This window comes from Prosopis cineraria, unplaced genomic scaffold (assembly GCF_029017545.1).
Source record: "Prosopis cineraria cultivar Desert tree isolate PC_DT_omini unplaced genomic scaffold, ASM2901754v1 PC11, whole genome shotgun sequence".
NCBI classification, from domain to species: Eukaryota; Viridiplantae; Streptophyta; class Magnoliopsida; order Fabales; family Fabaceae; genus Prosopis; species Prosopis cineraria.
In genome coordinates, this window is record NW_026555342.1 from 15,884,942 (window position 1) to 15,900,202 (window position 15,261).

Below are 15,261 nucleotides of genomic sequence, written 5' to 3' on the forward strand. Positions count from 1 at the left end.
CTCTTTTTAGTTGCTGTTCTCACCAAAAACCTTACTGAACCTTCCTCCTTATCTCAGCTAGTCTTTGTCAAGTTGGACGGAATAAATTATATTGTTTGGCAAACCTATGTTTTACCTATTCTAAGAGGTTTCAAGCTTAATGGATTCATCTATGGCACTAAACCATGTCCACCTCAGTTTATTCTTGATGATAAGGATGAAACTAAACTTAACCAGCATTGAGGACTGGGTCTCGACTAATTAGCTCGTTTTTAGGTGGCTACTTAATACTATAACCTGGGATATTTCATCTCAAATGACAATAGGTTTCAACGACTGCACTTGGCTTTGGAATGCAGCTCGTGAAATCGCTGGAGCACAAAAACAAGGCTTGTATTCTAATGTTGAGATCTAAAATGCAATGCACTAGGAAGGGTGTGATGCGTATGGAAGAGTATCTCAACAAGATGAAAGGTTTTTGAAAGTCTAACACTAGTGGGAGTTTTATTCCACAAGTTGGATTTATTTCTTCAAATGCTTGCTAGCCTTGATGGTGAATACAATGCCATTGTGGTTAAACTTGCTTCTAAAGAGGACATGAGTTGAATTGAGTTTCAAATCAAGTTTCTCTCACATTTGAGAGTCGTGTAGATCAGCTAAGTCAATTATCCCAACTTAATCTCAATACTTAATTTGCTAATTTCACTCGGATTGATTATTCTCGTGGTGGTTAGCGTGGCTATCGTGGTGGACAAAATCAACGAGGACATGGCAGAAGAAACATATCTAGAAATAGTGGAAAACCTCCTTGTCAACTATGTGACAAACCTGGTCACTCAGTTAAAAATATTTTCAAAGGTTTAGTCGCGTCCTTTAATCCTCCTATTAATAATGTAGGAGTTTTGACAGTGGTTCCTCCTCTGTTATTGGCTTTAATGAAGCCTTTTATGCCATTCCATAAACTATCAATGATGACTTATGGTATCTTGGTAGTGGAGCAACTTCTCATGTGACTAATGATGCTTCTAGTCTTGATCAAGCAGTGTCTAATGATGGTAAGGTCAAGTTTCATGGCTAATGGTCAAAACTTACTGTTTCAAAAATTGGTTCTATACAAATTCAAAATGTTCCTCAAAAACTCAGTCAAATTGAATGATGTTCTTTTTTGCACCTAAAGTTAAGAAAAAGCTTATTAGCATTTCAAAATTGTCAGATGACAATAATGCTTTAACGCTAATGAATTCTTATGTTGCTATTGTTAAGAATCAGGAAATAAGAAAAAAATTTTTTGCAAGGGGGTGAGAGTAACACTGGACTTTATAGAGTTGATACCATAAAGGTTTAAAAGATGAAAAGTTTTGCTGCTAAAAAGACAAAGACTCAGACAACATCAAGATGTGTTTTCACTATTGAAGAAGTTGGAGTATTAATCACAAGAATAATACAAAGTTGTAATGATGTTAGGAAACTTTGGCATGATAGACGTTGGTCATCCTAATGACCGAATTTTGAATCAAATTGTTAGTGAATGTAATTTGAAAGTTAATGCAAAATTCAAACCTATGTTTTATGAATCATGCAAATATGGAAAGTCCTCATTCTCCACCTTTGTAAAGCTTCAACATCTGAAACTCCTCATCCCCTGTAACTCATACATATAGATCTTAGGGCCTTATCCCCTATCTTCTACCAATGGCTTTCGTTATTATATACTATTTATTGATGACTATTGCAGGTATTCATGGATCAATCCCTTGAAATCTAAGGATGAGGCTTTATCTATGTTTATTCAATTCAAGAACCATGTTGAGAATTAGTTTGAGAAGAAGATTAAAATAGTTTCAAAGTGATAGGGGTGGAGAATATCATAGTTTGCCAAAAAATCTTCAAGATGCTAGAATTAATGTTTAGGCATTCTTGCTCTTATACCTCTCAATAAAATGGAAGAGTAGAGCACAAACATAGACATATAGTGGAGACAAGACTTACTTTGCTTGTCCAAGCCAAAATGCCTTTATTCTATTAGTGAGAGAAATTTCACACAGCCACTGTGCTCATAAATAGACTTCCTACTCTTGTTCTAAGAGGTATTTCACCATTTATGAGGTTGTTTACTAAGTATCCTGATTACTCCAACTTAAAGGTTTTTGGAATGGCATGTTACCCTTGTCTAAGAGCTTATAATCAGCATAAGCTTGATTTTAGAATAATGAAGTGTGTTTTCATTGGTTACATAACTCACACAAAGGTTATAAATGCTTAAGTCCTACCGACAAAATTTTCATATCTAGACATATTGAATTCAATGAAAAAGAGTTTCCTTTTGCTAATGGTTTCATAAATAGGAGGCAATTACCTTTAGAAGAGACTCATCCTACTGTGTTTTCAAACCTGCACTTGTTCTCTCTGCCTTGTCAGTGTTTCTTTCTCTAGTGATATGTCTCCTTAGCTGTCTCAATCACTAAACACAACTATCTCTTCATTTGCTTCACCAATGAACATCTTGTTAGTGAAGGTCCTAATTCACCTCAAAGTTATGCATGACCAGAGAATAATACAAGTAATAATAATAGAGTTTTTATGTCCTCACCATATCAAGTTTATAGTCCTCAACGTCATGTAGTGACAGTATCTTCAATTGAACCTGATTAAGGTGTTACACAAAAGCAACATCAAATAGTTACCAGAAGAAAAGATGGTATATTCAAACCTAAAGCTCCTTTTATTGGTTTGATTGAAATTAGTAAATCTAATTACGAAGAACCATTTATTATTAAAGATGCTTTAAATTCAAAAATCTAGAAAAAGGTTATGATAGATGAATTTAATGCTCTTGTAAGAAATCAAACTTGGATTTTAGTTCCTAAAATTGATAAAGAAATGGCTATTGACTGCAAATGGGTATTTAAGTCAAAGTTTAATCCTGATGGTACATTTCTTAATCCTAAAACAAGACTTGTTGCTAAAGGTTTTCAACAAAGCCCAAGTATTGACTATGATGAGACTTTCAGCCCTATTTTGAAACATGTTACTCTAAGATTTATTTTGACTCTAGCTATTAGTTTTAAAGGCCAATTAGATATCTAGATATCAACAATGCCTTTCTAAATGGTTATTTGCAAGAAAAGGTGATTACAAAACAACCATAAGGCTTTGTTGATAAGAGATATCCCAACCACATTTGTCTTTTGAACACGGCTATTTATGGACTCAAACAAGCCCCAAGGGCTTGGTATGATAGATTAAAGGCCACGTTATTGACTTGGGAGTTCAAGCAATCTCAATGTGACAAATATCTGTTCTATTCAAGGTGAAGAAAAATATCATGTTTGTGCTTATTTATGTTAGTAGTATAATTATCACTAGTAGCAATCCTACTATGTTATCCTTGTTTGTTAAAGAGTTAAATGCCTTGTTTCCATTGAAAGACCTTAGCACTCTACATCATTTCTTGGGCATAGAAGCCTATAGAGATAATTCTAGTCTCTATATTAAGCAGGAAAAATATATTCTTGATTTACTCAAGAACTTTGGCACGAAATCATGTGCTTCAATTCCAACACTTGTGGTTATAAATAAGCATCTATCTATTCATTTTGGGACTCCTATGAAAATCCCTCAATTTACAGATGAGTAATTGGGGCATTACAATATCTGGTTAACACTCGACTAGATATTCTCTTTGCAATCAATAAAATTAGCCAATTTTTACAATCTCCTACAAACATTCACTGGCAAGCAGCTAAACGAGTTCTCAAACATCTAAAGGGAATGATTAATTTGACTCTTCATCTAAAACCAGTTGAATACCTCACCTTACATGGGTTTTTTGATGTGGATTGGGCTACATATGTTGACGATCATCAATCCATAGGAGGTTACTGTGTCTTTCTCAGTGACTCTTTGATTGCTTGGTCTGGGAAGAAGCAAAGAGTCATCTCCTGTTTGAGTACAGAGTCAGAATATAGAGCACTTGCAGATCTTATCACTGAACTCTCTTGGCTTCAATCTTTGTTCTTTGAAATTGGTTTTTAGTTGACTCAAATTTTGACTGTCTGGTGTGATAACCTCAGTGCTTCTACCTTGGCTTCGAATCTAGTCTTCCATGCTCGAACTAAGCATATAGAATTGGATGTCCATTTTATTTGCGAGCAAGTTCTTGCGCACCATATGCTTGTTCGTTTTGTACCTTCCTCAGATCAAGTGACCACATTTTCACAAAAGCCTTGTCTCATTCTCGTTTTCTGGATCTAAGAAATAAGCTAGGTCTAGTCAAAAGTCCAACCTCTCATTTGATGGGGGGTGTCAAGACAATAGAAGAGAAGCCCAACTTACACAAGCCCAATCAGTATATACAAGCCCAATAATTACTGTCTGAGTCTAGTATATTTGTTTATGTATTATTTATATTTATAGCATGATGTAAGGTATACTTTGTATATGTGGCTAACCCATATTCATTAGGGTTTCTATACATTCTCTATATATAGTATAATATTCATTGGATTTTGTGCGCCACTTTTATCACTTTCTTCTTTTGAGTAAAGATTATATTTTTTCAATTTATTATATTATATTCCTTTCTAGTAACCAAACGGGACCTATGTGTTATAAGACTGGTCCACTCCTTCATCCACTCACAAGACATCCCAAGAAGTTTAATTGGAGCTCTTGTAAATAAAGAATATAGCTCCACGTTCCAACTTCCCAGTCATAATATAAAGCTCACTTCATGCTCTAATTTTTTCTGCTATATATTACGATGTATAAACTATATTGTCAATAAGCGAAATATTTATCTGGTGCTATCTTTTGTCTTTTGCTTTGTTAGTTGACGCACACTTTCTCCATTGTTATATATCCTCCAAAGCTGCTTAATTGCTGTCGAGGGGAAATTAAATACCTTCCACGTGTGATTGCTGACTATGTGAAATGTGTATTATATTACAGGCAACGTAACGTGTTACATGCACAGAGAAATTAAACCAGCCCCATCCCTTCAATTATTGCTCCTTCTATAGAGTCTGATCATCCAACCATCGCATCTATAGTGTGTCCTTATCTTGATCGATCATACTGTTATATCTTATTAAATGCTATTATTGCCCACATGTACAAAGTGTGTTTTACTTTAGGGTTAAAGAACTGTTTTTTCTCCTACCTATTCTTTTTAAAAGAACGTTGGTCACTCTGGATTGAAAGGTAGGGCAATATCCTTCATAAACAATTCTTTTTGAGCAAAATCAACTTCTGTTAAAGAATCGTCATCTTCTTTGTAATACGCTGACATGAAATAGTCATGGGGGCTACACACAGTGACAACATAGCATTTTAACTCATTTGGTCACTATTTTGTCAATAAAATCATGCATGGTTTCTGCCACTACTACTTTTAACCCCTTTGAGCCACATTATATGAAAAAAATGAGTCAAAATATGTTGCTGTCATTGTGGATTAGCCTCACCTATTCATATCAATAAATAGGAGAAGATAATGAGTCTATGATGGAATGATGATTTTGGTTCTGAAAAAAATTTTTTTATGAGAGATATGGCTTCCCCTTCAGTACAAGGTACCCAACATTACTAAAAAAGAAATTAGGAAGAAAATGGTCTTTAACGCTTTGTTTTATTGTTAGTTTATTAGTTCCTTTGTTTTTATAATACACTTAGAAGTGGATAACTCATTACATAATTAAAAAATTAAATTAAATTTTATTGAGATGTTCAAGGGTAAGCACTAAACGTGGGTGGGTATAAAAGTCTTAGGTCTCATTTTCAAATGATTGCCTCATATTCCTAACGTATTTGTTATTTGTTAAAAAGGGAAAAAAGGTGTATTGATTGCTTTAAAATAACACTGCTCCTGGGACAAAGGCTGGATGACTCTAATGTATCTGCTTCTAATGTCTTTTTGTAATGTCCTCGTTCTTGATTTTCTTTTTCTTTTTTTTTGAATCATCATTTTTTACATGAAATAAAAAACATTATGATATCTTGGCATGCCTAGAAATTATTGAATTTTGTACTTTTTATGATTTTTATTAAAAAATACTATAAAAATTGATTTTTTTTAGAATCGTAAAAAAAAAAAAAGAATGTACTCTGTCAAGACTTTAAAATATCAGAATGCCTCTTAGATTAAAAAAACAAAAGGAAACAAAATGGGAAAGCTGGAATATTACAGAGAGCATTTAAAAAGAAAAAAAAGGCACGTTAGAAACGCACTTCCCGAGTATCATTTATTTCTAGATAAGGAAGGGGTTGCAAAAGAGAACAGTGCAGTTCAATTGAATCTGATAGATATAGTGCTTCTAGAGAGTGTCATCCATGGCCCCACCAACTCGCATCTCTCCTATCTTCCTCCTCTTCGGCTCACTTCTTCTGATACTGATCCCCCTTTCTGAAGCCAACGACGATGTCCCTCAAACTTGCCAGAACCAGCCTCTGCTATCCACTCCCAACAGCCGAGCCCATGATGTGCTCCCCAAATACAACATTCCCAAAGGTATGATTCCCAACAACGTCACATACTGCTATACCAACGACCAAGGCTTCTATGGCGTCGAAATAAAAAAGCCTTGTGTGGTGACGGCGCTGGTCGATGAGTTTGAAGGGATGATTTAATATATTGTTGCTACTGCTATTAATGAATTATATATATATATATATATGGTGTTTGAGATATATATCGAACTATGTTTCTGGATTACAGGTATTGGAGTGGCAAGACTTGAATAAAAGTGGGATAGTATTTGTGCCTTTATTAAGCATTCTCATGCACTGCAGCTTTCTTAACAAGAAAAAAGGAAAAAAGAGAAATGATTCGCGTTAAATAAGTATGACTTATGAGACAATGTAACTATGGATTCCCACTGTTAATGTTGTGATTTCAATTTTCTTGTTGTTCTAGTCCCTATTCCTTGTTTTTCTTGTTTCTCACATTCTCACTCCATCCCTTCAAATTTCATCCCAGTCCCCTCCCTTCATTAGCTGTGCACGCTCTTGAAGAATTGACAAAGATTTGAAAATTTAATAAGGAAAAATTTCTACGTCTAAATTCGTCTCCTAAAAAAATCTCGACGATGACATTAGATATGGATATAAAGACGGATGAAAGTAACAAAAAGATCAAATGTGTGGGGGAAATTAAATATAATAGAGAGATAAAAAGTAAAATATTCGATGAGATACATCACATATTCTAAATGAAAAATTGAAGTAGAATATAATAAAAAATTTTAAAAAAACCAAATATATGTGACAATAATAGAAAGGCAAAACTACGTGAAGGGGGCTGAGGGTTAGTAAGATGATAATTCAAGACTATGCATTTTCTCTCCAAAAATTACTTCATAATACGTCTGGAGAGAAATTTTAGAAAGAAAATATGGTGAGTCTCATCTATTATTTCTTTTTCATGTTGTAATAAATTAGGTTATGGTTTCAGATAGTTTATTTCATGTTGTAATGAATCAATAATACTGAACATGTAAAATAAATTATTAAAAAAGTTTCTTTACTTAATTAATAAGTAAGCATTATTGAAATGACAAATTTATCTAGACTTGGTTTGGAAACTTGGTTAAGTTTATATGCAAGATTTTACTTTATAAAATTAAAAAGCATCAGTGGCTTAGTGATCATATTGTTTTTTGGTGAAGTTAATGCAGCTGCTAGAGCTCCGGCAGCCATCGAGGATGACCGTTTGACAATCAACAGTGGGTCTTCGACGACAATAGTTGGTGGATTTTTATAAAGTAAATGAAGGACATTTTGATATTTTTTTTAAAGACATAACTTCAGTTTAGTCCATTGTTCCTACAATAATATTTGAATATCCTTTAATTCTAATTTTAAATTAACATTTTACTCATTTCCTTACTAAAATTCTCCCTCCTTTTTCTTGGGAAAATCATCATAAAGTATCTTATAAGCATTTTAATCACCCAGAAGTCCCACCAAATACACAAATGACTGTGAGGTCCTTTAAAACTTGACTGTAAATAAATATTTTTGTGAATTGACCAAAATGCCAATGATTTATGGCACTCCCACTAAGCCCCTTCTCTCCTCCTTCACTTTCCCTCTCTCTTCCTTCGACTCTTGTCCGCACATCTACTAGGTAAATTTCCCAGTGCCGAGGGAATACCTGATGGTGACAATATATCTAAAATCGAGTAGTGTTGAACATGGAGGCCGAAGCGAGGATCCTGATGGGAACGAGGCAAAAGGGACTATCATTAGGATCCGTTGCAGTGGCACAGTCATGGGCAGCGTTACATAGAAGTCAGGGGGATAAATGCACCCCTTGGAGTTCCGAAAAATTACAAGAAGAGTTCATATGTGTTCTAATATTTGCACCCCTTGTCTCAAATATTTTGCATCCCTTAGTCTAACTTTAAAGATATTTGGATTTCAAAAAATTTAATACTCTTTACAGCAGCAGCAGAAAAAGCCTTTTCTACTATGAAATTTGCAAAAAATTGATTGCAAAATATATTAGAGATCCATTAATAAATAATTATCTGATGACTTATATTAAAAAAAAGATATTTTCCTTAATATCAACAATGAAATGATTGCTTAACGACTCCATAACATAAAGCCACACAAGTACAATATTTTTTTAAATTATTATTTTTAAAAAGGATAAATATACAAATTTACCCTTGACTTTTCTTCAAGGAGTGCCTAATATCCTAAACTTTTGTTAGGAATAATGTTGCCCCGGAACTCTAAAAAATGATGCAATGTTGCCTTGCCATCAGAATTAACCATTTGTTGACCGTTTTGTTTAACTAGACTTGCCATGTGGCATTTTTTAAAAATTTAAAAATGATAAAGGTGCAAATTTATCTTGAAACTTTTCCTACAAGAGTGCTTAGTATCCTCAACTTTTTTTGAGAGTAATGTTGCCTTGAAACTCTCCAAAATGATGCAATGTTGCCTTGCTGTTGGAGTTAACTATTTTATTTGACTTGACTTGCCAAGTGGTAGCAATATGGCATTTTTAAAAAATAAAATAAAAAATGCTATCCCCTTCCTCTTGTGTTTTAGTTGCATATCGCTCCTCCTCCTGCATACTCAGCCATTCTTCTTATCTTCATTCCTCCCTCCTCCACTATCAGCATTTGTAAGACAATAGCTAAATGAGAAGCTCTGTAGTCATCACCCACTGAGTCATTACTTCTCCCTACTTGGCGTTGGACAATTTGACTTGTTAATTTTTTAACTATTCTTGGTTTTTTGGATATTTTGAGTTGTTATTGAATTGTTGGATTCTTGAGTTGTATTCTTTATTTTCTTCTTCTCTACCCCACGTCTTTGATTTTTTTTTTTTTATGTTTAAAATTTTGGTTCAATTGTTTTTTTTATGTTGAAAATTTGAGTTTGATTTTTCATCTTAGTGTTCTGAGTTATGTTGCATTTTTAGTTTTGTGAATAAAGAAAAAGAAGTTGATGAGGATGAAGCATTGTTTTACTTTTTTTAGTTTTTAAAAAATGTCACATGGCAAGTGAAGTCAAATAAAATGGTCAACTCTAGTAATAGGGCAACATTGCTCCTCAAAAAAAAGTTTATGATACTGAGTGCTCCTGGAAGAAAAGTTTAGGACAAATTTGCACCTTTATCATTTTTTAATTTTTAAAAAATGCCAAGTGGCAAGTCCAGTCATACAAAACAGTCAACTTTGACGACAGGCAACATTACACTATTTTTGAGAGTTTCGGGGCAATATTGTTCTTAACAAAAGTTTAGGATACCAGGCACTCTTGAAGGAAAAGTTTCAAAGTAAATTTTTACTTTTACCCTTTTAAAAATATCGCACCCTATGTTTTAGGGTCCTGACATTGCCATAGTACACAATGGTGGTGAGGAACACAATATATGTTAGTAGAGTTGGTAATTTAGGCGCATCAGATATATGCAAACTAGCATGAATAAGCCCAAGCTTATAAAAAGCCTAAATAACCAAACATGGGCCAAATCTCTTTGGGTTTCGGACTTATTTGGACTAGTTTAATTGAATACTCATATTAACAAAATTTTATTTTTCAATTAATTTTAATTAATTTTTTACTTTAAAATTAATTATTTTTATTTTATAAAAATATAAAATATATTTTTGGGTTACTTGAATCATGTAGAAGACTTAAGCTTTTTTTTTAAATAATGTGTGGGTCTTAGAATTTAAAAATTAATATTAAAGTACATTTTAAATATTATTTTGAGATATTTTATAGATTGAAAAGTAATAAAAATATGACAATGTAAATATTTTTAATTTTTTAAAAATATCTATAATAATGTATTAAAATATATGGTTGTATAAACTAATTTAAAACTTTAAGAATTAATTAATATTTAATATATTTTAAAATGTGAGTTTTATATTTGGATATTCAGGCCAAATTTGAACCCCTCTGAAATTTTTACAGCATTATTTTACTAACCCTTATCCTAAACTTTTTCAAATTTATTTAGTTTGACATGTTGGGTTTGGTTCGAATTACTCGCTGTAAATAATTGGAGCAATGTAAGATTTGTTTTGACATATACAAACACAAAAAAACTCCAGCACAGGTTCTATCTGCAACCTCATCGCCACTAACTGTTGGATTCGGACAAAATCCTGTGCCATCAAGCTTGGCAGTGCCAGTGTGTTTGATTTTAAATACTTCATCTTTGATAATATTACCACCATTGTGGATAAGTTTCGGACTAGACCAGGTGCCAGTTCCCGGTCCCAACCTGTTTAACCGGCGGCTAGCTAGTCTGATATGATTTTTTAGTCATTGATTGAAAGTTATGCTTAGTGTGAGATGAAATATCTTCCACGTTTGATTGCTGACTTTGTGACATATATTTCAAGCAACGAGTCACGCCCACACAGAAACCGGCCCCCGTGCCTTTAATTATTGCTCGTTCTCCGTGCAGTGCGATTAACTATGGCATGCATCTAGTGAGTCCTGTCCTTACCTCCATCTTAACCACCATATCTCATTAGTGTGACCTGATCATATTATTATATATATCTTATTAATGTCATCATTGTCCACCGGTACAAATAGTCTAAATCATGCTAGTCTTTCAAACACGATTGATCTTTGCTTCATTTATATTCGACTTATTAATGCTATAGGGTGTGTCCCTATCACGACCTCGACTACACCATATCGCATTAGTGTGTACTTATTTTTACTCCCTCCATTCAAAATTACTCGTTCAGTTAAAAAAAAAATTTAACCAAATAACATTTATATCAGAAATTACACATACTAATTGTTACTAGTGTCTTCTACACAGTCATCTTTTTAAAATATAAGACACTATAGAATATTAAATGTCGCTCTTTTTTTTATATAAAAAAGTAGATTAATCCAAAAAGGATATGAGAGTGTTCATGTCACTACACAAAACCTATTTCATACACAACCTGTTGACATAAAAGTGGTGGTTGATCATCAACACAAAAACTCCCTATAAAATTTAGAGTGGTATTCTAAGCAAGTAAATGAAAATAAAAATTTGCCTATTTATACATAAAATTCAAGGACACTACACTAAAGTGATTCAAACATTCCTTAGCTTGTTCAATTACATCTCTAAACGGATGTTGACTAACAGCTGATCTTGTGAGAAGGTTAATTGCCTTAGCACAATTATTAAACACATGAGTTGCAACAAGTGTTAACACCTTGAATTAAACCAATAACCAACATTAGAAGAAAAAACAATAGTTTTTCTAATAAGGATTCGATGCCACGTTATTAGAAACAAGTTTCTTCTGCCAAAGATAAGTTGACGGTGAAATATTATTTAATTCTATATAAAGGAGGGGGCTGCAAGAGAAGAGCGCATTTCAATTCATTCTGATAGATATATTGGATCTGGAGAATGTCGTCCATGGCCCCACCAATTCGCATCTCTCCCATCTTCTTCTTCTTCTTCTGCTCACTTCTTCTGATGCTGATAGCCCATTCCGAAGCCTACGATGATGTCCCTCTATCTCTCCAGAACCTGCAGGCTCTGTGATCTACTCCCAACAGCCGAGCCCACGATTTGCTGGCCAAATTCAACTTTCTCAATGGTGTGATTCCCAATAACGTCACGTACTACTATTTCAACGACCAAGGGTTCTTTCGCGTCGAAATAAAAAAGCCTTGCTATGCGAAGATGAAGAAGTTCGGATTCGGTCTTATTTACAGTAAGAGAATCACAGGGGTGCTTAGTTACGAAACGTTTACCCTTCTGGGCGGAATTGAGGCAAGGCTGGTGGGAGGCATATTGCGTGTGAAACAAATCAGGAACGATGAGAAATCACGCACTGTTTTATTCGATCTTGAGTCGCCATTTAACGCCGTCGTTCGAGTTCCTGTCGATCAGTTGGAAAATGCGCCTACATGTAGAGAGAGAGAATTTGACTTAGAAGCCATGTGATTGTAAAGTAGTGCTCACTTATATATAGATTTTATTTATTATTACTACTACTATTATAATTAACTTTCTTTTTTTAATTTATTTGGTTGTTTGTGAATGGTTTGTGTTGCGTGATTATAATTTAGAAGACAATGTAACTATGGATTCCCAATGTTAATGTTGTGATTTCAGTTTTCTTGGTGCTTTAATTAGTCCCAATTCCTTATTTCTATTGTTTCTTGTTTTCCTTGAAATTCTCATTTCAGTCCCCTCCATTAGCCGAACACCCTCTCTTGAAGAATTGACAAAGTGTGGAAAATTTAATTAGGAAAAAACTCCACCTGCCTCAATATTTGTCTCTAAAAAGATCTTTGAGATACAAGATATTGATTTAAAAACCAACAAAAAAAAAAGATAAAATGTGTGGGGGCAATAATAGAAAGATAAAAATTAAAGATTGATGAAATACATCACATCAAAATGAAATTTTGAAGTAAAACATAGTAGAAGAAAATAATAAAAAAAGTAAATACATGTGAAGGTAAGTGAGGGATAGCGAAGTGATAACTCATCATGAATATGCATTTTCTCTCCAAAAAAATTTATCCATGTGCGGTAATTTCTATCTACGAGGTGGAGACTGAGGAGGATGGGTAGTGCCGAGGAGCCGGAAACTCACCGTCAAATCTTCCCTGTGCACGGCTCCTAAGTGATAGATGAAAGAAGATAATGAGTGCTCCTTTCTTTTCTATTACCTTCCTCACGTTCGTAAATATTGAATCCACTCAAACTTTTCTTTTAAAAAGAATTACTAATCCTTAACTTTTTAAGAAATCCATAGTTGTGAATGACTGATTTTTCTCAATATTTATAATTAGCTCCTACGGAACCCGAGAAAAAAAGTGTGACTTTATATTTAGGATCAAACTAAGACTCTCAAAAGAATTTTATATTTAGGAGACCATGGAGAAATTGGGTGTAAATGTGGGATCCTCATGGATAAAGTTTCCCTATCTATTTGGTAAAATTGAATTAACGCAAAACTGGATTCTTGTGAATGCTGAACAGAGATCCACATGCCAACTTCCTAAAACTTGCTTCAGGTTCTAATTTACTCTGTTGATTAATTTGGTAATTTCTATATATACGAGGTGGGGAACCGAGGAGGATGGGCAGTACCGAGGAGCCTGAAACTCACAGTCAATCTTCACTGTGCACTCCTCTGCCCTCTGTCCATGGTTCTCCGATGCTGCTCGGCGAGAAGCAGAAATATCAGCCACGTCCAACTGTGGAGTTCGGGAAACGTGTATGTCAAGCAACGTGTTGCCCACACACCCCCCCCCCCAATGCCTTGTTTTCTGTTCTGGAAGCAGAGCAACAAATTCTCAACAACCATCTCTTCATCAGTACTGTGATGACCCCATCTCGACCTGTATCCCCATGTGACAGTAATATTATGTTGAGGGTCATCATTATCAATCATTAATACTACATGGCCTGCCCATGAAAATTATCTTTCACTTTATTATTGTTATATAAAGGAGCTGGTTTCACGATCAGAAGAGTGCATCAGTTCCAACCGTTGCAAGCTGAATATATTGATATATTTGCGCTAAAGAGTGTCATATATCCATGGCTCCACCAATTCGCATCTCTCCCATCTTCTGCTTCTGCTTCTGTGCACTCCTAGTGAAACTGATATCCTTTTCCGAAGCCAATGACGATGTCCTCTTACCTCTCCAGAACATGCCTCTGCGATCTGATGAACCAGTCGACGACGTCCACGATCTGCTCAACAAATACGGCTTTCCCAAGGGTATTCTTCCCGACAACGTCAAATCCTACAATCTCTCCGACAAAGGCGTCTTGCGCGTCGAACTCCAAAAGCGTTGTACTGTGTCGTTGGGTATTCGGTACAATACGAAAATCAGAGCGAGACTTGCTTACGGATCGTTGACCCGAGTGAACGGAATTCGGGGACTGACGGAACATGGGTTTTGGTTGACGAGGTCGCATCCAGGTGAATGAGAATTCAGGCACTGTTGGATTCAGCATGGTGGGCTGTTTAAGGATTTTCCTGCCAAGGAGTTCAATGTTGCGCCTGCATGTGTGGCAAAAGGAAATGACTTGGAAGCCATGTGAGGTAGTCGCTAAGGATTATTATTTTCATCATCATCATTATTATATTTAATGAACGATCTGGTGTTTGAGAGAATTTCCAAAAGGAGATCAGAGTTAATTTCTCTGCTCCTCATCCGTTAGTTAATTGTTATGAAGCTCTGTTAATTCCATTATGATATATCGAATTATGTTTTCTGGGTATATTACAGGTGTCGAGATGGCAGGACGTGAATAAAGTGGGATACTTGTGCCTTTATAAAAGCTTGCTGATGCCTGCAACTGGAGGACCCTTTCTGCTTGGGATTGGATTGGTGTATGGATTTATAAAAAAAGAAAAAGAAAAAAAATGTACGACTTGTATTAAATAATTATGAATGATAATGCAGCTAAGCATCCCCACTATTGATGTTGCATGTCAGCAATTTCTTGCTGAGTTGCTGTTTCTAATCTCAATTTCGAGTCCTTATTTTTCATTTGTGCTTCCACTACGTATACATTCCATTCTGTGTTAATTATATGACAAAGTTTTAAAATTTTATTTAATCTGAAATATAAAGCAAAAGATATACTCCTCTAATTCTATTTATATAATAAAAAAAGAAAATTAATGTTTTATTTTTGTTTATAGAGGACCTCACTATTTTCTACATTTATCTTTACTTTTCTATTCTTATTAAATGCTATAAAAATTATTAAAATAATTTTTTTTACCCGACAGTTATTAAATTTTAATATGACTA

The 15,261-nt window shown here is 34.4% G+C and overlaps 1 protein-coding gene across 1 annotated transcript; it reads left to right on the forward strand.

The window, feature by feature from the left end:
* Nucleotides 1–13,994: 13,994 nt before the first annotated feature.
* On the forward strand, nucleotides 13,995–14,915 carry LOC129285131 (uncharacterized). The gene is made up of 2 exons (XM_054920691.1): nucleotides 13,995–14,543; nucleotides 14,731–14,915. The coding sequence occupies exon 1, from the start codon at nucleotides 14,033–14,035 to the stop codon at nucleotides 14,426–14,428; it is 396 nt and encodes a 131-aa protein (XP_054776666.1). The 5' UTR covers nucleotides 13,995–14,032; the 3' UTR covers nucleotides 14,429–14,543; nucleotides 14,731–14,915.
* Nucleotides 14,916–15,261: the final 346 nt, after the last annotated feature.